Source organism: Octopus sinensis, linkage group LG8, assembly GCF_006345805.1.
Source record: "Octopus sinensis linkage group LG8, ASM634580v1, whole genome shotgun sequence".
Classification (NCBI taxonomy): domain Eukaryota; kingdom Metazoa; phylum Mollusca; class Cephalopoda; order Octopoda; family Octopodidae; genus Octopus; species Octopus sinensis.
Window position 1 is genome coordinate 23,884,088 of NC_043004.1, and position 26,390 is coordinate 23,910,477.

Genomic DNA, 26,390 nt, shown 5'->3' on the forward strand with positions numbered 1-26,390 from the left:
CAAAAACCACCCGACTTAACATGTACGCTTGTTGGTTTTGCCAACGAACCAACAGCGCAACAGGTTTTTTAGCCAGTTGCATGCACTTTAAAGGTTATGGGTAACGTAGTCCCAAACAGTATCTGTATATATTGGCTCCAAACTTTGGCACAAGGCCAGCAATTTCGGGAGACGGGGCAGGTCGATTACATTGTGTGATCAATTGGTACTTATTTTATCGGCCTTGAAAGGATGAAAGGCAAAATCGACCTCGGTAGAATTTGAACTCAGAATATAAATACGGACGAAATACCGCTAAGCATTTTGCCCGGCGTTCTAACGATTCTGCCAAGTGCCACCGTGTGTCTGTATATATTATACCTTAAAAAAATTACTGCGTTGAATATATGGCACAATGTGAAATATATGGGGTAGCATGAAATTAAAAAGGCTCTATGAAATATGTGATGCGATAGGAACAACATTATTCAAAAGAAGATTTGCGTTTCCTAGCTCGGGGCTGAGAAAACTCATAAGGAGAATACAGGAGGCGGTCGATAAAGCCAGTTTCTATATATGACTGAAGCGGGAAGACCAAAAATGGCTTGAAAGTCATAACATGCTGGTAGGAAAATAACATCACTAGGTGAGACAGGTTGGCACTGAAGTAGCTTCGTTGGCGGTCTCATTTAGAGAATGCGTGGGCTAAGACTACGCGCCCTCCATTGGTCAGTTAAAGTTGAGACAGTCGTCCCGTGACAACTTGCTGAGGCTGCCTGCTGGAGCTTGGCAGCAGGTATTTAAAGGGGAATTTGACAAGACATTCAGTCGCCTGCTGACACTCGTTGACGCTACATCGAAGAGGCCAGGGAACAGAGGAAAGAAGGAGGAAGAAGGCATACACTCAACACCAGAGTTGAAGACACCTCCCAAAGGCGAGGCGGGAGCGCCACGTCAAAACGGTAGACGATTTGGGTCCGAAACTGGACGTGGTTCCTCCTGATGATGTCTTGAGCTAACTGGATCCTATAAAGGAGGAGTTGCGGTAGCAGACCATAAAACATGGCTGAAATTCCTTCCTGTATGTAATATATGCAATATATATGGAACAGAAAGAATATAGCGTAAAACATGAAATATATCGTGTGGTACCGATTATATATTAGATTGAGAAATATGTTTCATTATGAAATATATGATGCAGCAGGAAATGCATGTAACAATAGGAATATACACGAGATAGGAAGAATACTTTGTGTTGTACCACATATATACTGCAGCAGGCTCATGCAGGGTTTATACGGTTCACAAAAACTGGGCCTCGTCCTGATACTAATAGGAATTTAAACAAATACTTGATTAAAGTGATTTTTCTGGATTCATTAATTATAGTTCACACTTTTATCATATAGAATTATGTCGTAATTCTGAATATTCTCACACATTATTTATTTGTTGGGTACTTATGTGTCACCATGCATAAACATAAATGAATTACTGTGTGTCACATCTGGGGCATACATAGGTCGTAGAGGCTCACTCACACATACATACGCATTCATTCACGAACACATGTGCTCATGTTTTCTGAGAAAGTGTGGATGCATATATATGTTACCTGAGTAAGTAAAGGAATATATCTTTGTATACATTTTGCACATTATACACACACATTTTGTGTGTAAACATGAGCGTGTATGTGTGTGTCTATAGGTACGAAAGTGTCTGTGCATTCTTGTGTGCGATATGTGTATATAGCATTACATATAATATTTTATGCTTTTCATATGCATGTTTGGGTGTATAATTCATATGCAAGTGTTTCATTAACAACCTAATTATTGTAGATTTCGTCATAAAATAGTCCATAATTAGAATTAGAAGATAATTAGAAAGACTAAAAGAAAAAACAACGCATTAAAATATTATATGAAAATAAGCTCATTAAACGCATAAAAAATTACATGGAAGCAGGAAAATCTGTAAATCTAAATATGAATTAGAGGGACAACTAATTATAGGTTTCGAATTTTGACACAAGGCCAGCAACTTCGGCGAGTGAGTGAGCCGATTACATCGCTCCTAGTGATCAACTAGTACCTATTTTATCGATGTTATTATACATCAGCAGAACAGCTTACCTCTATGATGGAATACATTTTGTGTCAGCCCTAAACGGTAATATCTGGCTTGTTATGTTTACACTTGACAGATGTTTTGATGGGAATGTCCCACCAGTATTCTTTGTGTTGATGTTGGTCAATGTATTCAATATTTATACCAAGTTACTTTTATTTCCGAATGGATTTGTATTACGGTTTTGTGATATCAACATCTTACATAGGGAGCAGTTTCATGAGTTTGTATGCGTGAATGTATAAGCTACTGTATATGGTGAATGTATTGTTTCAACTCTTATCTTTATATATAAATGTCTCGGTAAATCCCTCTACACTATATAGTCCTTGAACCAATAAGTGAGTATGTACATGGTCACTGACTCTGTTAGAGATTGCAGCCAGTCTTCTCTCATATCATGTGCTAACGGCTTAAACATTGAAGAGCATATGAGATAATGTAGACAAACATGAACTATGTCTATAAAATGTAAAATGATACCATAAATAATATTTGATCGAAGCTGGTTACAGGCTATTGCAATAACAAAAATACAACATAAGATCATACTTCAACACATTTCTCATCAAGAGCAAAATGATCAAAGACTTAGTTAAATAGTGGAAGCTAACTCTCTTGTAATGTGATTCAGTCTCAAGTATGTTTCGAATGAGAATCTATTTCACGTAAAAACGACAAGAAATTGAAGCATGATTTTCTACACTTTCTATAATTATTTTGCAATTATATTGGATTTCACTATCGCATTTGTTTTTTAACTCTCAGTGGTAAACTCCGAAATGAAAGAGCGTCTAGGTGGTCATTCCGCATGTATGTATGTGCCTGAATGTGTATCTGTTAATATGTAATTCAATGAATGTATCAATATGATTATGTGTACATATATATATAGACATGCATACACATATATATTAAATATATATATCTACATATAATTTATATCATTACATAGACACACATATCTATCTATCTATCTATCTATCTATCTATCTATCTATCTATCTATCTATCTATCTATCTATCTATCTATCTATCTATCTATCTATCTATCTATCTATTTCTCTCTCTCTCTCTATATATATATATATATGTATGTGTGTGTGTGTGTGTGTGTGTGTGTGTGTGTGTGTGTCTGTGTCTGTATGTATGTATGTATATACGTCCATCTTACAGACACAGGCGTGGCTGTGTAGTTAGACGTTTGCTTCCTAACCACATGGTTCTGAGTTCAATCCCACAAGATGGCACTTTAGGAAAGGCCTTCTACTATTATCCCGGGCCGACAAAAGGTGTGTGAGTGGATTTGCTAGACATAAAATTGAAAGAGTGTCATTATATATATATATACATGCATATATAGGGAAAGAGAGGAGGAGAATTTCGATGATCCCCACGTGGGGAGATGTAAAGCAATACACACACACAAACACACACACACACATATATATATATACATACTCAAGACGTACCTATACATGTTATATTCAAATGTAATATGTGATGAAATATAAAGATGTGCACATACACAGCCATATATATATATGTATACATATATAAGTATACATACATACACACGCACACACATAAACACACACACATATATATATACATACGTATATGTATGTATACATACACATATACATACATACATATATACATGCATGCATGCATGCATGCATACATACATACATACATACATACATACATACATACATACATACATACGTACACACATACATACATACATACATACATGCATGCATACATACATACATACATACATACATACATGCATGCATACATACATACATACATACATGCATACATACATACATACATACATAATTACATACATACATACATACATACATACATACATATATACATACATACATACACATATATATGCTGCTGAATCCAGCTTCGTGATCTGGCACACGGCTAAGGTTGAATGGGTCTCAATTCCAAGCACGGTAATTGTTGGTTAATGGCAACAGTGAAGGAACGTAGTCATTATGTTTGCTGCAATCCCATTTTTAGCATGCAATCTAATGCAGTTTAATGCAGTATAATGCACATCTATGACACAGAAACACAGCTAACTGGCCGCGAAAGAAAAAAAAAACATGCATTAAAACTTCCAACACGATGTTTTCTCACGGACTTTCATTATACATTTCAATATCTCTCTTCACGACGGCAACGATTCTTATAGCCACAGCTAAAAGTAGTGTTTCCGACAGCAACTTAACAGTTCTCTTCTTCTTCTTCTTCTACTTCTTCTTCTTCTCCTCCTCCTCCTCCTCCTCCTCCTCCTCCATCTTCTTTCTCTCCTCCTCTTCCACTTCGTCATCATTCTCCTCCACCTAGTCCTACTTCTACTACTCCACCCTCTTGTTTTTTTCCATCCATTTCTTTTTTCTTTTTTCTTCTTTTATCTTCTTTCCTTTTCGCCTCTTCTTCTTTTTCTTTTTGTTCCTCCACTACTACTACTACTACTATACTACTACTACTACTACTACTACTACTACTACTACTACTACTGCTACTACTGATGCTGCAACTACTACTACTGCTGCTGCTGTTGCCGCCGCTGCTGTATCTGCTCTTGTTGTTGATGCTTCTAATGCTGCTGGTTCTGCTGCTACAGTCTATTACTCTTTCTCAGATTGCAATTGGTCCATCTTCCGCTGAGAGCTATTTTCCTATATACATACATGCATACATACATAGAGACATACATACATACATACAGATATACAAGCATACATACAGACTGACAGACAGAGAAACAGAGAAAAGGCAGGCAGATAAAGAGATACATAAACAGATAGGTAGAATGAGAAAGCGAAAGAAAGGAAGATTGGTACATAGATAGATAGATAGATAGATAGATAGATAGATGATATATATGTGTATGTGCATGTGTGTGTGTGTAGCTCCCTGAGTGTGGATATTTGCCTGATGTTATTGCAAAGATAACGTGGTTGTCAAAAGCGAATTCAGAAGTGAATTATCGTTGCGGCTGATTAGAAGAGAATTTCCAAGTAAATGACCAAATACTTAGTAATCTGGAATTATCTTAACAAATGAAATGAATGATTCGCTAATTCGCATGTCTATTTTATTGTTCTATACCAAAATATGGGTCTGTGTGGAAAGATGGACAATACATGTTGAAATATTCCTGATGTGTTTTTAAATCAGTTATTTTTATTTATATATTTGTCTTTAGGTTTATTTGAACATTATTTATTACTTTTGTAAATAAATGTTGTTGTTCTTTTATAATAGAATAAGCAGCAACCATTACGGGTGTCTCCATTAGTCAGTGTCAAACGGATTTAGCGGAATTCTGATTTAAGCACCCCATATAGACAACATGCTTTTGTTAGTTCTTGGAATTTTCAGAAACTTTTAGCGAATTTATGTTCTACACATAGAATCCACACGATTAAAAAACATATGTATACATGTATATATATACATGTGTGTGTGTACGCCTACACGCACACTGGGTGTATGCGACATTCAGGTGAATGTCACATATACGCCGTCCTACTAAATTGGCCCTGAGAAGGCCCCATTTAACAAGACGGTGAAATACAATAAGTTCCCAAGTAAAAAGCACAAAAATACTAGCCTTTACTTCATGTTATTCTTATTTATTCTTGTGCTTCTATATATCCGAATGGAAGAACGTTATAGATCATCAAAATGTTTCCAATCCTAACCATCGCGTATTTTGTTTCACTCAATCTAACCTGGAGCATTCCGTTACCGTTGTAGTTGTTTAACCCCTGGCCAACTCTGATCGAGTAAATCTATGATTCATCAAATTTTTGATGGAAAACATAACAGCTTTGACAATCCCATCTTCTTTCCTTCTGTAAGTAATTAAACTACATTCTTGCGCGTCTCTTTCTAAAATGGGGGGATCTGATAGATATTTAACTGATATTTCTAGCAGGTCGATTGACCTCAGAGAGATTTCCTCGTTGGATCAGGATTTAGGGAAGATAGAATTAAAGCCGTAGACTGGCTGAGTCATTAGAGCGTCAGACAAAATGACGTGCAGAGATTTTTCTGGTTCTTTATTTTTTGAGTTCAAATGGTGCCGAGAAAAAACTTTGCATTTGATCTTTCAGGGTTTGAGAAAATAAAGTACCACACAATTACTATGGGAATTAATTACATAACACTCCTAAAAAGTCACAGAAATTGTGCCATTATGAAAAAACAATTGCAAAGTCAGTAATACACCTTCTGGTGAATTAAGGGAAATAAATGTATTTTGCCTTGTGGTTCACATTGCTTTGAGATAAAATGACTGTTGAAAAAAATAAATATGACAAACCTCTTCTTCCCCATATGTAAAATTGCTGCCGTTCATCTGCGCTCTTTCCTTTACCTTCCGAGAGAACATCTTATAGGCAGCGCTGTCCGGTTTTCTTAAAGTTACGGTCATCAAAGCTTCGAATGCTTTCTTTGCAATATCGTTGTCTGTAGCATTTTCACGGTACCATGGTTTCTCCGATGCCGCCTTGCTGTAAATGCAATAAAAACGATAAATATAAGTATGTGTATGCACGTGTTTGTGTATGCTTGTGCGCATCAGTGAGCACGTGTGTGTATTTGGAAGTGTGTGTATAGTTGTGAATGTGTGCTAATTTAAACGTTGTTATTTTAAAGTGCTTTGGAGAATAACAGAATATTTATTGAGTGCGGGCAATATTTATTATAAATATAATATAGAAACCGTCCTCGAATATCTATATTGAAGCACTCCCTAACCATTTGTTTAAAAAGCATGTAATGAAGCATAAAGTTGTAGGCAAAGCGAAGTCTGTCACACTCATACAGAAACATATGTAAGTTAAACATTTGTCGTTCATTCATCGAGTAGACAATAGCTCAAAAAATACTGAAGATTCGATACTACTCGACTAGTGATCGAGATAGAAAGATACATAGCTGATATACAGTTCCCACAAGTCTAGTACGATTTTGTTTCTATATATATATATATATATATATATATATATATATATATATATATATATATATATATATGTATGTATATGTATATGTATATATAAGCATATATATACACACACACATACACACTGGTTGAATCCGAGTGTAGGTAGTTAATTAGCTTCAGGCAATAAGCGGCTAGTATAGACAACAAAAAGAGGAGAGTGTACGATGAAATAGAAACTTATTAAGATCGTAATTTACACACATTTCCTATAACGAAGTTACGAGAAATTTCAATAAGCTGATTGTTTCAATACGACTAACAATTTACTACTAACGTTGCTAAAAATCCAAAATAGGTAGAATATAGACTATATATGATGTGTCTTAAGTTCATTATGTAACTCTTAAGCAACAAACTCTACTCAGCTTAGCTAGTCATCAGACAGAATTTAACACCACGAAGTTTACATCCCTGCAAGAAGTATACAATGACTCACTAGCCCAGCCATCGAAAAAACAATCCTCTAAGAGAATAGAAAGTGAGGAATGAATGAAATAAACAAATTATTTACGTCTTTCCTCTAGACAATTGGATCCTTTGAAATATAATCGATCATGTGGAGTAGCCTCGGTTATAATTCATGCTCTATAAAACACACACGCACGCACATAAACACAAACACACCTATATATATATGTAATAATCATTCCAGATAAAGGGTAAAGAATTAGTAATTCTGTAATGAGTATTTCACTCCCTGATGAAAAACTGCGGTTTTCTTTTTGCGGTACTATCTTGCGACGCACATGGTAATCTTGGAGGGAAATATGAATTCACTCATCTATATAAATTTGGATGTGCTGACTACCTTGTGTTATGTTTCGATGACGCTTGCTCGAAGATGCAAAGGGTAGGTTTTCTAGCATTTTCTAGCATTTTCAAATTTATAATTCTCAAAATATTATGTTCATAAAGGAAATGAATTTTTATAATTCTAATCCAGAAACGCGTCCATAATTAATCGAAGACTGTTTGATTTCGTTATTTTTTTCTTCTTTTTGCCTATGTGTGTTACAAACAAATAATGTTGTCTGTGGAGTCATATCTGTAGTGAAAGGAATTAGCTGTCTTTGGCTGCTATTTTCTAAATTTTCGGTATGTGGTGAAGCAGGATCTTGCTAAACCCTTAATTATATATATATATATACACACTCAGTTATAAACACATACATATAAACATATGAATAATACACATGCTTGTTGTTCCTACACCTGTCTTCGTCAAAACACGAAGACATGTAGGAACATGTTGCCTTGGGTTAGAGGATGACTTAGAGACACCAGGCCTGTTTTGATTCCTGGTCAGATAGTATCTTCAATGTATGAAAGTATTAGCAGTCTATAGCTATATCCTTTATACATTAAGTTGTGTATGGAGACCGCTAAGTAGGTAAAGTCTTACACGACCCGTAACTTGGGTGGAGTCATTAGCTCCATGGAAATGTCGAAAATGTTGGGTGTATTTTTGCAGGCCCAGGATTTCCCATCAATTTATATCTAAATTTTTTGAATTTTTTTTTCCCTTTGGCTTTCTTCGGTGCAAATATGCTTTCTATTAGATTCCCAGTTCAAACCCAGCCTTTGGTTACTTCAGAGTCGTTGACTCTGGTAACGCCATTTTGGATGAAGTCCTGAACTGACAGTAAAACGTCCTTTCAATAGTTCCCAGACATCGCCCTAAATGAGGAAAGATGCAATGACATCATTCTTATGCACAACAACGAAATACAGTATAAAAGAAAGTCACAGTCACCCAGTAACTTCAATAAACTTTTGCCTTGGACCCGTTTCAATTTTCAACTGAAGCTTATTAGCGGTATCAATTTTCTTGAAAGTAGCATAAACACCGTAAAGTCTAATTATGTATCCAATAAATCCTTGATCACGTACCAAATTAAGAAACTACTGAAGAAAATATTTTTCTTACGAAAGAAATAATGCTTTCCGAGGTGTAAAATATTGAGTTGAGGAAAGCTTAACCGAAGCAACATGATCTAAGATGTATAGCTAAATCGACATTAAAATACTTGTCACCTGATTCAAGTAGAATACTAGATTATGGCACTGTGTTTATTTCTGTTTATTCCGATTTTAGAATTGATACCAATACTACAATTATACCGACTATCTATCTTCGAATCTCGAGAAAATTTCAATAAATATCCTTCCTCAGGTCTGACGTATTTCGTCGTTATACTGTAGAATAGAAAGCGAATACACAATTATTCCAGAAAAAATTCAAGAAATATTCTTGTATCCTAAAATAAAGCAACAACCATCAGTGTAATTTTATTGTACCTGTCGCAAATGACATTTGCTTAAATGCTTCTTTAATGGTCTATATTAACCATTCGGTTTCAGATACCTATCATTTAGATAAGATATATGAATTGTCTACGATTGTCTCTTTTCAAACTTACTACAAGTTATAACTATCTACTTCTAGGTAAATTAGAGGAGATGTTTCAGATATCTGTTGTAAAGATGTTATATTAGCAGCCTAAACAATTATCGATGTTCTTCATTAAAATATTTTACGCGCACTTGTGAAATTGTTAGCGGATTCTGGCGCTTTTACAAGATAACTACTTCAGAAATAACCTAAAGAGATTATTAACAGGGGAACAGTTGAGCTTTGCTTTTTCTCACACCACACCGTGTGAATATTGTATCTTTTAGTAATTTAAGACTTTAGAATGCATAGCTGCTGTTCGGCGTGTTTAACCCTATACCGTTATATAAAACTAAAATTGATCTGTTTTATTGAAATTTGGATCAATGCCTAACCAATGTGGAACTAAACGCTGTTAAATGTAACTCAACAGAGAAAAATAAGAATTTGTTGATATCACAGAAACGTGGTAAAGAAACCTGCCACCCAACCATGTGATCTTGAGTTCAGTGCCACTGTGTGGTACTTTGGAAAAGTGTCTTCTACTATGTGAGGAAATTTGGTAGATAGAAACTGTGGAAGTCAGTTCCGTATGCGTGTGCGTGCATTTGCGTGTGTGTGTGTGCGTGCGTGTGTGTGTGTGCGCAGGCGCATTTATGTTCGTGTTATGTTTGTTCTTCTTCACCACCTATCAACAACTGGTATTGCTTTCTTTACGTCACCGTAACTTAGCGGTTCGGCGTTAGAAACCCATAAAATGTTACTAGGGTGTATTTGTTTGACTAAACCATTCAAGGCGGTGTCCCAGCATGGTCACAGTCCAATGACTGAAACAAGTAAAGAATAATCAATAAAAGATTCTAATCCCCTGTGCTTACTGTTTTTCATAATGATTGTTTAAGCGGCCTCTCTGATATGTGTACCATGCTCTCTCTCTCTCTCTCTCTCTCTCTTCATTCCTCTAGAAATTATATCTACCTATGCTGTGTTGAGCACTCATTTCCATCGTTCGACATTTACGTATTTATATGAGTGTGTATGTATACTTCGCTTTCTCTTTCTGCCTGTCTACTATCCCCACCCTATCTCTATCATTATTCTGTCTACAGTCCCGTGGTATTTGTCCTCCTGTTGTTAATGATTTTTAAAAATTATTCCTAATATTATACAATTAATGAGTACAGTCAGAGAAAACTGTGAACAAATGTAATTGTTATTTGAATGATTAACGAAGTCTAAGACTAAATATCAGCGACAGTTCTGAGAGAATTTGTTAATACGCATAAGTGTGTATGTACACATGTATGTGTTTGCATGTGTGTTTATATATATATATATATATATATATATATATATATATATATATATATATATGTATATATATATACATACATATATATCTGTCCATGCATGGTTGTATGTATGTGAATATGTGTGTATATATGTTTGTGTATGCATGTGTATTTGTATATAGTGCTCTTCACTACTGTATGCACTTTGAGTTGTCTCTGATCATACTGTATTTTTAAATGAAAACTTGTTGTTTGCAAAATTACACCTATTTACATGTGGGTATTTGTTTATGCATAGATGCATATACAGGTATAAGCATATCTATAGATTCTATTATGAGAAAGAAACACATCCTCATACATACATACATACATACATACATACATACATACATACATACATACATACATACATGCATGCATACATACATACATACATACACACACACGTACGTACGTACCTATGTATGTATGTATGTATGTATGTATGTATGTATGTATGTATGTATGTGTGTATGTATGTGTGTGTGTGTGTGTATAGTTGTAATAAGAGCGATGTATCTCAACAACAAGAATTACTATCAAGGTGTTATAAGTGAAGTCATATATGTATTCTTATAGTGTGTACCGATCACCTCTAACACACTCAATTAGCTGCATTTTTTAATATGTATGATTTATTATACTCCACCTAGCCTCGATTTCAATTGAAAACAGATGGGAAAACTTATGACTGCAAACAAAACCTTACAAATTGGAAATTGAAAGCATTGTGAACGGGTTTCACGGTTAATTTCGCAAAACCAGGCGCAATTTAACTCATAAGTAAAGTTAGATATATCTAAAAACGATCAATTTATCGATTATGTACACGGGCATTAAGCTTTCAGATTTGTATAAACGCTGGAAAACGCGAAAATAAAGCGTATTCTTTAAGTATATGCTTTGGCATTAGCAATATGATTAATGCGAAATGTCTAAATATAAGAATTGAAATCGTTTCACATTCAAGGTAACCAAAATATTAGTACTAATCTTGGAAACAGACTTTAAAATAGGACTTTCTTTATAATTATTGTGTATTTATAAATGGTTAATTGGTGCCGACTACGAAGCATGTAAGTGGTGACGCATCCTCTTCAAAACAGTAATGTATTTTCCTCAGATCACAAGCCGTCAGTTTTTAAAATCATGGAAAGAGACATTTGAAACTGCAGTCCGAAATAAGGACGTTTAGGGACAGTGTCGACCGTAAGTATTTCATAAGTAAATTACACACGATATCATGAAGTCGCATGTATGCATCTATATGTATATACGTATGTATACATACATACATATATATACATATATATGTACATAAATATATATATAACATACATATATAAATACACACATATATATATACATATATATATATACACATGCATATATATGTATATATATATATATATAGACAGACAGACACACACACACACATATGTATATATATATATATATATATATATATATAGTAAAACTATTAAAAGTGAAACTAATTATAACTTACTCCGTCGAAAGTTTCACTTTTATTCTTCGAGTTTTGAGACGTAATACAGCACCAGTGCCAATGTTACATTGTTTCAATCCAAAAAAAAATCATATGTTGACACTCGGGGAGTCTCATAGTACTACCATATAAAATTTGATTTGATATGATTGAGCCGTTTGAGAATGCATTGGGAACAGACTGAGTTACAAAGAATTTTATATATAAGTAACAGTCACTCAATTAATAAAGATATCATAATTCAGTTTCCACTGACATGTGACTACACTACATGTAGCAGAGAGTAGAAATAACTAAAGTGCATAATAGACCAGGATATCTAATCACGTTACTAAGATATATTATAAACTCGTTGTCTACTAATATATTACAGTAGTAGGCTGCGAACCGGTAGTATCCTTAGCCCACCAGGCAAAATGCTCTAAGTCTTTAGTCTTCACGCTCTAAGTTCAAATTCTACAGTGATCGACTGTGCTTTTCACCACTTCGGGGTTGATAAAATAAGTACTAATTGAACACTCGTGTAATTGACTTAATGTTATTGACTCCAAAATTACTCCGAAAGTGCCGATTTTGTGCCACCATTTGAAACCAATAAATTAGAATAATAACTGCATTTCTAAACTGAGGAATAATTGAAGATAATAATAAAAAATTTTTCGTTGAACAGCGTACGTGAATTAACAGTCATGAACTCTCTCAAATTACAATTTATCACATTTAAAAAAAGTGGAATATGCTTGCTAATGTATGTCGTCAAGCAAGATTATCATTGCTAGAAAGCCTTTGATAATATTTCTGTTGTTTAGTGGTGACCTGGAGCTAAGCAGGTTGAAACTGCAGTAATGAATTGAAACCTCTACACCTTTGTTACTTATTTATACTTTCTCTCTCTCTCTCTCTCTTTATGTATATATATATATATATAATATATATATATATATATATTATATATATATATATATATATTATATATATATATAATATATATATATAATGAATATATAGTTGAATGGTATAATGAATAAACACTCCAATCGGTCAAAACAACTTTATGTCATTATCAATTATCAAATATCGAATATAAATATATATTAAAATTATAGGGCACCCAATGGTAAAACCCAATAGTATGAAATATACACATATAAACGAATATAAGATTTTGGAAAGTTTATTCATTATACCGTTCAATTTATTTCCCCTTTCGCCTCGGTGTCACCTGAGCACTTTTAGCTGCAGTCCTATTTTACTTTTGGTCGTCGGTTTAACGAAATTGCCTTTCGGTTTAATGAAATTATAAAATTATCCTCTGATATATATGATATATATTATATATATATATATATATATATATATATATATATATATATATATATATATTATATATATATATATGTGTGTGTGTGTGTATATACATACACACACACGCACACACACACATATGCATACATATATAAATGTGTACATATAACATATATATATATATACATATATATATATATATTATATATATATATATATATATATATATATATACATAGATACCTGCATGCATACGTATATATAATACTAGCTTAAGCTGGTATATAGCTTTTAACCAACTGACCCTGAATGGGAATATCTGCAATCAGAGCTCTGATTTACTTCCGCCACAGTCACATCCCAATGATGATCTTATCCGTCGTAAAACAAATCATGTAAAAAATCGCCGAAAACATTCACAGCAATGAAGAATTGAGAATCCAGAATTTCTGGATTGCGTCCGAATTCGGCCCGGAATGTTTTTAATTCACTCACGGAGTCAGCCTGATTAGAAAATGATATGACATGTTGCGCTACAGCTTCTAGGTGTAGAGTTAAAAAATGTGTGATACACTGACATTCATATTTATTATATTATATTATTATACTATATTAAGGTTGCGAGCTGGCAGAAGCGTTAGCACGCCGGGCGAAATGCTTCGTGGTATTTCGCTTGCTGTTATGTTTTGAGGTTGAATTCCAACGAGGGTTTGATAAAATTAGTACCAGTTACGTACTGGGGTCGATGTACTCGACTTAATCCCTTCCCTAGAATTTGAGGCCTTGTGCTTCCAGAAGACAGGATTTATTAAAGTTGAAAAAGTGTGATACACTGACATATACAATTATTATATCAAATATGTTCAATTTTGGGGAATCTTTATTTCAATTAAATTGTATTTTATATATATATATATACATATATATATATATATATATATATATATATATATATATATATACATATATATATGTGTGTGTGTGTTTAAATATGTATTAAAAGAAAACAAAAATGATAGTGTTCCGTATGTTGGCGACCAGAATTTCTGTCGAAGGGAATGTTTAAACAAATTTGTGCATTATCTCCCCCTTTGTCTCACACAACCACTCTTTCTCACTCTTTTATTATTACTCCCACTGCCACCATCAACACTACTACGTTTAATATAACATCAACTAAATTTCTTTTTCTTTCTTTCCCTCCTCTTTCTCTCTCTCGAATGTGTTGTAAGCCAGGGCTGATCACTTCAGGCCAGAGACAAAGAAATATTGCAATAGCAATCCACACAGTGGAAACACACCTCTTCACCTGCTCCAGACACGGTCAAGGTTGTTTCATCGGCAGGGAAGTTGATAACTTCAGATTTTAGGGATGCAAGAATTATTATATTTACTGACAATCTTCTAAAGGGCTACGTCATCTTTTGAGAGCACTATGCCAAATTGCCCGGGTAAACGGATGAAAGGGGTCTTGTTTCATCAGGACAACACTCCAACCCACAGGGCGTGGATTTCAAAGGCTGCTGTGCGGGACTGTGAGTTTGAACTTGCTGATCACCCTCCTCATTCCCTTGAATTGGACCCATTTGACTATCACCTGTTCTCCAACATGAACGAAAAAATATTTGGTTGGGAGCTAGTATTGCAGTGATAATGGCGTCATATTTGCTGTCGACTTTTTGAACAACAGGATGGAAGCTTCTTCACCAATGGGCTCCAAGCACTGCAACACCAATTGAAAAAGTGTGTGCACCTCAAGGGAGAATATATTTAAAATGAAATTGTATTATAGTATCTTGTTCAGCCAATTAATTTTTCAGCCGACCCTCGTGTGTGTGTATATACAAATCAGAAATTATGAAAATGCATCCACCTTTTGGCATTAAGTTGTCAAAAATTACAATACAAACCTACATTTGTTAGTCTAGATAGTGATGGCTACTTTTCATGAACTGATACCGATATACAGCAGTGTATATACAGAAAGTATATACACTTTATTTTATGATCAATGTACAGTTATTCAAATTTTTAGTGCTGCAGATTTTGAAGTCTTTTATAGAGTTATTTTATGAAATCCTTTTGATGATTTTCTTAATGAAATCTTTCAGAGGCTTCTCATTTTATTTAATTCCTTAATGAATTTTATTTAATTCCTTAATAAAAACACGGTAATAAAACTTATTCCATCTCCATACAATTTATATTATTTTGTAATCTTGCGATTGAAGCAGAAATAGAGAAAACTCCGCGATAACTTATTTAATTCAGTGAAATGAAGCCCGAGATCAAATCCGCCCCACTCCCAAGAAACCTAGAATGTTTACTCATATGAAATCAATAAAACAATAACCAATTATTTATTGGAGATAATTAGATTTTTAGTATTCCATCTCCGTCGAAATGTTTTGGGTGCGATGAAAAGAAAAACTAATATTAAAAATTAATAAATATTATTAATATCAACGGTTAAAATTGTGATGTCTCCAAGTATATTGAAATATTCATAGTTTGATTTCTTATACCCAAGTGTTTTCCCATAAGATATCTTTTATGAATATTTATGGGAAATATTTCAATAACATTTCCCGCATTATTATATCGAAGAACAATTGTGCAAACATAATGTTTAAACTAACATTATTTCAAATCTGTTGTAGAACTTACTAGAAAAAACATCAATATGTTTAAACGTTAATATAACCAAGAAATATTTTTCTCATCGCATCCTCTATCAACAACTTAGATTCATTTCGAACTCAGATATAATCAAAGAAGTTTGCGGAATATACATACAAAGTTCACAGATATATACTCAATTCGTCACATTGTTTGATTTAGAATGACAAAGCATGTGCGACACCTATATACTTTCATTGACCTCCCCTATTGGTAACTTCAATGTTTAATTTCAACATGTGGAAACTGACATATGAAATTTAAAACAGATAGTAGGGATTCCAATAGGGTATATTTCTAAGGGAATGGATACGGAAATGTTTTGTACTTTGTTGGTTTGTAGAAACAAAATGAAGTTGACCAAATAAGATTGAACCGGTTCAAATGAAAGTGGTACACAGCATCTTAGATTAGAATAGTTTGAAAGGCTAAGGGTGGCGTTTCTAAGTCAGTGGCTGTAGTGTATCGTTCCGTGAGTCTTTCCCTATGAGTACCATACCTAGTTTTGGGTGTGCTGTAGTGAAATTTTTTGCAGATAGTCAGGAAGGCATAACTAGTTTCTGAATCTTAGGATAGAACGTAAGATTTACGATGTTATTTGTGTGGTCACTAGTATGGACCACCAGGATTTGCTCAATCGTTAAAATGCCGGAAAAAATATTTGCGATATTTGTTGCGAATATTCATGTTCTGTGTTCAAATCCTACTGTAATTAAACTTGCCTTTCGTGATTCCAGTGATGGACAAAACAATGTCCCACTCAAGTATAAGAGAGAATAACCGTATTTTCCTTCCCCCAGAAAAGTTAAACAATGAGAGAATCGATTTCGATTCCTACATGAATCCAATGCTCAAGCATCTCCAATACATTTAAAAATAATATGAATATATGTATATTATATACATACATACATGCACACACAAACTCACACACACACACACACACACACACGCACAAACACATATAGATATAAGTTTAGTATATACATATATACGTATATATTTATACACAATATACGTAATCTTCTACTTGGTTAAGTCATTGTACTAGAGCCTCGAAGAATATTAGTCAAACGAATCCACCCGAGTACTTATTCGTTAAAGCCTAGTTCTTTTTCTATTGACCCCTTAAATTACGGGTATGTAAATTCACTAAAACCTGTTGTCAAGTGATGTTGGGGGGCGACAAACACAGACACAGACACATACATGCACACACACACACATGCACGCACACACACACACACACACACACACACACACACACACACATATATATATATATATATATATATATATATAATATATATATATATATATATACGGCACGCTTCTTTTGATTTCTGTCAACCAAGTCCACTCACAAGGCACTTGCCGAAGCTACACGCAATGGGACTGAACTCTGAACAATGTGGTTAAGAAGCAAACTGCTTACCATGCAGGCAAGTCTGATACAGATATCTTCAGTGTATAATATATACATTTCTTCCATTATCCATCTAAACTGTTCGACAGAGTAATTTAATAAACACTTAAGAGTATTGGTTGTTAAAATAAGACATATATTATTATGTCCTAGGATATAGAATCCACTGAGATAAATATTTGGAAATATTCCATATAGTAGATGTGGACGAAAATATCACAGCAATATATAATGGCTTCAGACAGATATTTTGTTCCTCTTATTTCTTATAATTTTGAGAATCTGAGGAATAAGCACTATAGTAGATTTCTATGTCACTAAAATTTCAAGCCTTGAAACTGTTGCACTTGCCAAACAGGAATATATGTGGTATTATTTTATTTTACTTTATTTGATAGAAACCATTCCATTACGATATTATAGTCAATATATAATTTTATGAATTGCTGACATACTTATTTTCAGATCAAATTCATTGACTTTGAGAGTGAAAAGTTTGGTAACATTTCCCTCCTGATAACATTGAAATAAATAGGTTGTGAACGCTTATATTAATATAGCATCGATACTAAGGTGGCGAGCATGAAGAATCGTTAGTGCACCGGGAAAAATGCTTAGTGACATTTCAGCTGTCTTTACGTTCTGAGTTCAAATTCCGCCTTTCATCCTTTCGGGGCCAATAAAATAAGAACCAGTTGAATACTGAGTAGATGTAATCGACTTAACCCCTCCCTCGAAATTGCGGGCCTTGTGCCAAAAATGTGAAATCAATATAGTACCAATGCTATAGTCATATCTGGGTGGGTAGATTCGCTAGTGTGTTGGGCATAGTACGTTGCAGTTCTGAGTTCAGTTTGTGACTTTCAATTTTTCATTTATTCCGATAAAGTACTAGTTAAATGCTATCATTGGCCGTCTAAGCAAATATGTAGAAGTTCTTTAGTTGTCTCGCGATCTCTTTCATTTTTTTGATGAAATGTCTATGATCTCTGCGAAGCATTTTATTTTATGTTAAAACTGATGATTTTTCAGATTCATAAGATAAACTTTTTACACCAACTAAATCAACTCCTGTTATTCCTACCGTGTCTGCCTGCAAGAATTAACAGCGAAATGACTATTACATTATTGTCTTAAAAATTGAAGTCACGTTGCGCTGAAGTCTACGAAAAAATATAAATAAAGTGAAATATTGGATAAATTTATTTTATCAAAAACAAATCTAGAACCAAGAAAATAAATTATTTTGCAACTTCTGTTTATTAATCACCGCGACATTTGAACTTGGATTCTTGTTAAATGTTAAGTAGATTTTAAAAACTTTTATTGCATAAAACACTCTATTGTCTTAAGACATAAAGCTTAACATAGATTAGCATAAGATATTACTATAGTTAAAATTACAAGGAGATTTATCATATAAATAAATTATTCATTATGAATTAAAATAGTTCTTAGATTTTCAGACCCCAGATTTCCTCAATTTCTGCTGCAATTTTGAATAGCCAAATATATAAATGATTTTCACATTTATACCTTTACTACGGTGTCTATTGAAACAATATATGAAACTAAATTTCTTTATTAATTCCAATGGAATGAAGAAGAACATCTCATTTTCATTGGATCAGGTAACTTCCATTTGATTTAATGCGAAAGTATCTGGTTGGAGAGGTTGAAAGTGCTTTCTTAATTTTTATTAAATCTCATGGAAAAGAAAAAAGATGGGAACACAGAAATATTCGCAAATTGAAACTTCCATTTGATTTAAGGACCAATTTAACTCGTGCTCAAAAAAGCTAAAGTAGAGAACCGAGTTACAAACTTAGTTTTACTTGAATGCATGAACGCTGTGGTCAGACTCCATGTTAACCAGTCAGCCATTATTTGCCCGTTAAAGAGATATGGCTGAATTGTCCAGTATTCCAAGAAGGAAAGTTCATTTACTGCAGATGAATGAATTATCATAGTGGTCATCATGGAAGCTAGAAAAGCTATTATTTTGAGAGTATTCTTAAGAAAATTTTTCTTTGGTTACTTTTACTAATTATTCCTAAAGTTCTTGCACTCCAAAACGAACCACCTTTCGGATAAAACCAAATATTTTGATTTCACTATCTACTAAAGACATATGTGCATTTTATATTTATGTATTTAATGCATTTAGTGAAGGTCTTGCCGTAAATGTATATCATGAACAGAAGATCTTCACAATCTCTTCCCAAATCCAATAGAACGGCAGGCAACAGAGTAAATGCTTCTTGACAGTTGTCCTTTAATAATTATATTTTCTGGTTATGGAGAAACAATTTTACACAGCCTAAACTTATGTCATCAAAGAATTCGTCGAATAATTTTCAATGGATTTTATCATAAGTACCACTTACACTATCTTCATTAAATTACCCGATTGTATAATAAGTCTTCAACTAGTCAAATTTTCACAGGAAATGATACAGGAAATACACAGTATTATCAGGTTTTAGAAGCTTCTGTTCTTTGTTGCCTCATCATTATCGATACACCTCTTGCTGTGCTGGATACGGCGTGACTTATAGGAATAAAATTGTCCGTCAGTTGCTGTTATATGTCTCTTGCACCGTGGTGATAAGGTTTTTCAAAACTAAAAAATAACATCGCTTCCGTGAATTTTGAGTTGTGTTGGAAGAGTTATCCTGTCAAAGACTGTTGTTTGATTGATGATTCGATAAAATTGACATGCTATAATATCTGTCACTAATCTTAACATCATTTATATCTTCATCAATATGACGGGAAACATTGCATTTTGTGAGGGGATAAAATTTAATGAGTTCCATGTTAGCCTTTTCTTGTTTTGCATTATCTTGAGATATATTTCTATGGATGACATCAAAAATTATTCACTATTGGTCCATCAGTGAACGGCCAAAAAAAAAGTCATCGTTCCTATCTAATCTGGAATTCATGGTTATTAGTACTTGTCTGGGAATTTGACATTTCAATAAGCTACATCTGTTTGGCCTTCAGACTCCATGGACTATACACTAGTTACAAAATAAAATCCCCATCTAGTTACAAAATAAAATGTCGAGAAAATAGATATTTTACCCCATTCTTCAATGCTCCAAATACTGTAATATAGAACACAATATTTTCCATGATACATATCTGATGAAATAACTATAAAGCACATGTTTAAATTAGTTGATTTAATAATCGGTATATCTTCTTTAGAAATACGGGTATCAAGTAAACGAATAACGAGCAATATATAGTTATATATAAATGTGTGTATACGTGCGTGTGTTGTGTGAATATGTATGAGTATTTCTGCGTATAAATAAAGCTATATAAACGTATCATGGATAATTTCAAAACTTATCGTTTATTTTTCTTCTCATCCGAAATCTGGAATTGATGATAGCCATTTCATAAACATGCGTGACAGCATAACACTACCCTATCAAACTCTGTATTCATAATTTACTTCTGCCTCGTTGCCGCTATTACCATTAAAATCTGAAAAAATAACACATCTACATAACCTACCTTCAAGCAATGGCTGTGCGTGAAGCTGCCACTCAGTTCATTATTGTCGATGATTTCTATGTGCAAATGTTCAGTTATCTGACACAAAAATTTGCAAACACTGAGACAAAGGCCACAATCTCCATGTGAGAAAAGTGTCTTAGCTTTGGTTCTAGTCCTAAGAATTGATTTATTCTTGCAGAATTAATGTCAAATTTTTACAATTTTCTACATTCCGCTTCAATGAGCACTCAAGATTTATTTTAAAAGGGTGCACACGCGTACACACACACACACGTGTGTGTGTGTGTGAGTTTGGCTGTAACTGTGTATTGCATTAAAACAAACGTGATTCTGTACTGATTGGCAATACGAGTTTTAAACATTGCAATTTTAGATACAAGAGTGGGAATATCATTGATGATGACCCCACATTTCTGTTTCTCTCTGTCTCTCCCTCTCTCTCTCCTCCTCTCTCTTCCTCTCTCCTTCTCTCTCCCTCCTCTCTCTCTCTCTATATATATATATACATATACATGTGTGTGTGTATGTGTATGCATATGTTTCTGTATCAGTTTGTTCCCCCAACAACGGTTGACAACCTATGGTGGTGTGCTTACGCCCCCCTAACTTAGCGGTTCGGCAAAAGAGACCGATAGAATAAGTACTAGGCTTCCAAAGAATAAGCCCTGTGGTCGATTTGCTCGACTAAAGGCGGTGCTCCAGCATGGCCGCTGCCAAATGACTGAAACAAGTAAAAGAGTATATATATATTAAGACAGGCTCCTTTCAGTTTCTCTCTGCCAAATCCACACAAAACTCTGGTCGAATTGGAGCTATAGTAGAAAACGCTTGTCCAAGTTGCCACATAGTGTTTGAGAGTCGAGCTTTTTACCCTATAGCCACGTCCGCGTCTATATATGCATACATACCTACATACATGTATATGAGTATAGATAGGTAGATAGATAGATAGATAGAGAGATAGAGAGAGAGACAGACAGACAGAGAGACAGACGGATAGACAGATACACACATTGGGAGACAGAGAGAAAGAGAAAATAGACTGAGATAATGAGTTTTGTACATCTATTTCAGGTTTACATGTATTTCCGATAAATATTGGAAAGGTCAAGTTCCATAGTTCAATGAAATTAATCAAAATCGATTCCCAGTGTCGATCAACTGAAAATATGGAGAACAGTCCCACACATTCATCATCTTCAGATCCACAATAAACTGGCTGCCAAGTGAAAGGAAATTGACTAAAATGGCTATTTTGAGTAAGTATTTGATCAGTCCTGCACAGGCTTCAAGGAAGGAGAACTGTGATAACTGTAAGTAGCAAAGAATTGTAAATCAGACCATGAAAGGAACTGAAATCTGATACTTTCCTCTATTATTAAAGGTTCTTGCAGACAGCAAGGGACACTGCATTGAAAATCACAAGATATTGAATAGAGAGGAAGGAGTTATATGTTGTGACAAAAAAAAAAGACGGATTGAAAATTTGCTGAATTATCTAAACAGAACGAACAGTTCGTTGTGTGCCTCATATTAAGTTAGACAACTTCCAGCAAATAATAGAGATAACAATACTAATGAACGAAATTCATAAAGATACCATCGTATAATATAGTAATAGAAGCAAAGTTAAAAAGACAATGCCTAAAATGGGCAGAGATTAATGCAATAAACAGATTAATGAGATAAATTAAGGAATTTTATATTGAAGAACGTTTTGTAAATACACATAGAAACGAAGAGTAGATGGAAATTAATTATCAAGATATTCTACTTCTCTATCTTCAAAGGAATGATTTATAAGTTTTGTTAAATAAAAGATTAGATAGTGACATAAGTTTGTTCCCTTGTTTCCTTGTCTTTCCTACATGATAAGGTAGAGCAGAGCTGAACATAGACCATTCATATCAAATTTCAGGTTAATATCTTTTAGATTTCAAATAAACTTATTAATGGTAGTCAAGCTTTCTTTGTCTCTATGTCTAAGGGAAGAGTTATGGATATATGATTGCGATTTAAAACCGGTTGCGCAACCACCTATCTAATAGTGAATAAGTTCAGCTGCTACAAACTAGAATGTTAGTAAGGTATTGGTTATCTAACATTTTTCAGAGTATATACAATTACATACTAGCTCAAATTTATTATTAAAGGGTTTGCTAGCGTATTTTAGAACTATTACAATTCTTGATTGCTGAACAAATAGTTCTATTCGCGAAGTGAGTCATCCCAGACTGATTGGGCATTGCTCTCGGTATCTCATTATTATTACTTGTATGTTACCGTTTTGATGGACATTATCAAGCTATTGCCATATTTTCTAATATTAAGGAAAATTATTCCTACACCACCTCACATAACTTTTACTATAGTTGCTAGGTTCAACATCAATATTATCATTGCTTTCATTAATACAACTATTCGTATCAATGTCAATATATCTGACGCAGGTATGCTCGACCTTCTCACATACATTTATTTGAAAACTAAAAGATAGCAACATGGAATATGATATAAATGTTTGTAAATGCTTTACGCATGTGGGTAAGGCATATATGAACTACTAAAATTTCATTCTGGTTGACTAGATTCAACTGAATATCTATAAAAACCTATATGTCTCTTGGGGGATTGAAACGGCAGAAAATGGAGCCAATTCTGCAATGAGATATTGTTGTTGTGTTTGTGTTCAGCTCTTCACACATGTTTCAGGCCTCAAGGTCATTTAAGATAACGCTAGGAAACAGAAGTTATAGGAACAGAAGAGGTCAAGCTCTGCAGCGTTCACACATCCACCATCTATCTATCTATCTATCTATCTATCTATCTATCTATCTATCTATCTATCTATCTATCTATCTATCTATCTATCTATCTATCTATCTATCTATCTATCTATCTATCTATCTATCTATCTATCTATCTATCTACCTACCTACCTACCTACCTGTCTGTCTGTCTGTCTGTCTGTCTGTCTGTCTGTCTGTCTGTCTGTCTGTCTGTCTGTCTATCTATCTATCTATTTATCTATCTATCTCTCTCTCTGTCTCTCTGTCTCTCTCTCTCTCTATATATATATATATATATATATTTAGGTATATAGACATGTATGCATACATACACATACATATATATTTATTTATATATATATATGTGCGTGTGTATATATGTATGTGTATATATATGCATATATATAAATACATCTATGTATATATATATTTATTAGATATATAGAGACATATAAATACATACATACATACATACATACATACATACATACATACATACACATGAAAGAAAAACGACGTAGCTTGCTTGGAATATTGTAGTACAGATGTAGGATTATAAATGGAAATGAAGAAAGCCTCAAACAATTCAGAGATAAATTTTTTTAAACATTTACATATTTTGGGCTCAAAAGCCCATCTTCAGAAGTGTACATTCAAAGAAATGTGTGCCTCCATATATCTTACCAGTAGCTGCAGCTGTTATCACAAACAGCGGAATAAAACGGAGTCAATACAAATGTTGTTGACATTACTGCTGTGTCCTTGCTGACCCTGGCTCCGTTGCTGTTAAAGGTGCTGGTGTGTCTGTTGCAATTGCTGTGGTTGATGTTAATACTGCTGCTTTTGTTGTTTTTCACCACAGATACGTCAGCAGCCACAGTGACCGAGGACATCAGGAACAATATTATCCTCAACACCTTTCCACATAGTTGCTGATGTTGTTTACATCAAAATCACCTCAAAATCAGAGCATTCCAGACTTTCAAATCAGGCGTTAAGATGTGATTTCAGAGTGTGTTTACCGATATTTCTAGCCTATCGGGTAAAGAGCTAGAACCTCTATTTTGATAGAGTAAACTTTTTGATAGTGTTTCGATTCAGTTTTATATCCAGCTAGATTACACATGTGATATCAATTTTTTTTCGATTTTTCTTTTCTTACACCCAACAGCCATCTGCTACTTCCTCTCAATCTTTGTGTATTTGCCCATTCATCAATCAATCAACCAATCTATCTATCTATCTGTCAATCATTTAAACTATCTGTCGTCAATCTGTCTATATATCCCTCCCTCCATCCCAGTATCTAAATACATACATATTGAAACACAGAAGCACACACGTACGAGCATATACACACGAGCACATACGCACGTATATGCATACACACATATGCAAATGCACTCACAAAAAGACAGGCATCCACATCATAAGAGAAAAGGTAATCAGTAGATAATACTGTACCAATATTGCCATATTGAGATCTGTAACATAACACGCACGCGCGTGCAACAAGAACAGCTGCAGTAACACACGCACACACGTACGCACGCGCATACACACATACACAGATGTATGTATTGAAACAATTAAAAAAAGAAACATATACTATAAAAATAATGTGTTTTAATTCAATAAAGTACAATAAATAGTAAATAGTAGTAAAAAGACTACGTATGTTTCATGGTTATATTTTCAAATAGATGATAATAATAAAATCAATTCGATTCAAAATTATATCGAGCTAAAATTAATTCTACTTAAAAATATAGTCACTCATCAGGTCTAAGATAATAAATGATAAAAAATAATAATAGAATAAATGTACTTATCTTAACTTATACTAATTATCAAATAAATATATTTAAAAAGATACATGTATTAATTATAAATAATCGAAAAGAATTTAACAATATTTCTTAAAATACAAATATAACTTATCTTTTCGAAGGATTTTCGTTAACTACCAATTTAAACGTAAAATGTCGAACTTAGCGTTTATAAGAAATATAAGAAATATATCGCGTGAAAATATGGCGTAATTGAATTTATAGAGGAAATAGATAGAAATATGTATTTACGCTATTAAAATTACAAAAGTATTTTAGCTGTAAGTAAAAGAAAAAAAAACTTTAATATACTATTAACTGGAAAATTGTAAAGTCTAAATAAAATAAATACTAAATACGTGAAATACATAACTTAATAAACATAAATTACGCTAAAATTATATAATTTAATCTATTTTCATTGATAAATATA

At 33.6% G+C, this 26,390-nt stretch overlaps 1 protein-coding gene across 2 annotated transcripts in view; it reads right to left on the reverse strand.

The window, feature by feature from the left end:
* Positions 1-26,390, reverse strand: part of LOC115214911 (atrial natriuretic peptide receptor 1) — a 795,859-nt gene that overhangs the window by 409,518 nt on the left and 359,951 nt on the right. For both annotated transcript variants that reach the window (XM_036505277.1, XM_029783970.2), the window contains exon 3: positions 6,476-6,665. In XM_036505277.1, the coding sequence (XP_036361170.1) occupies positions 6,476-6,665 (190 nt within the window). The remainder of the gene's footprint in view (positions 1-6,475; positions 6,666-26,390) is intronic.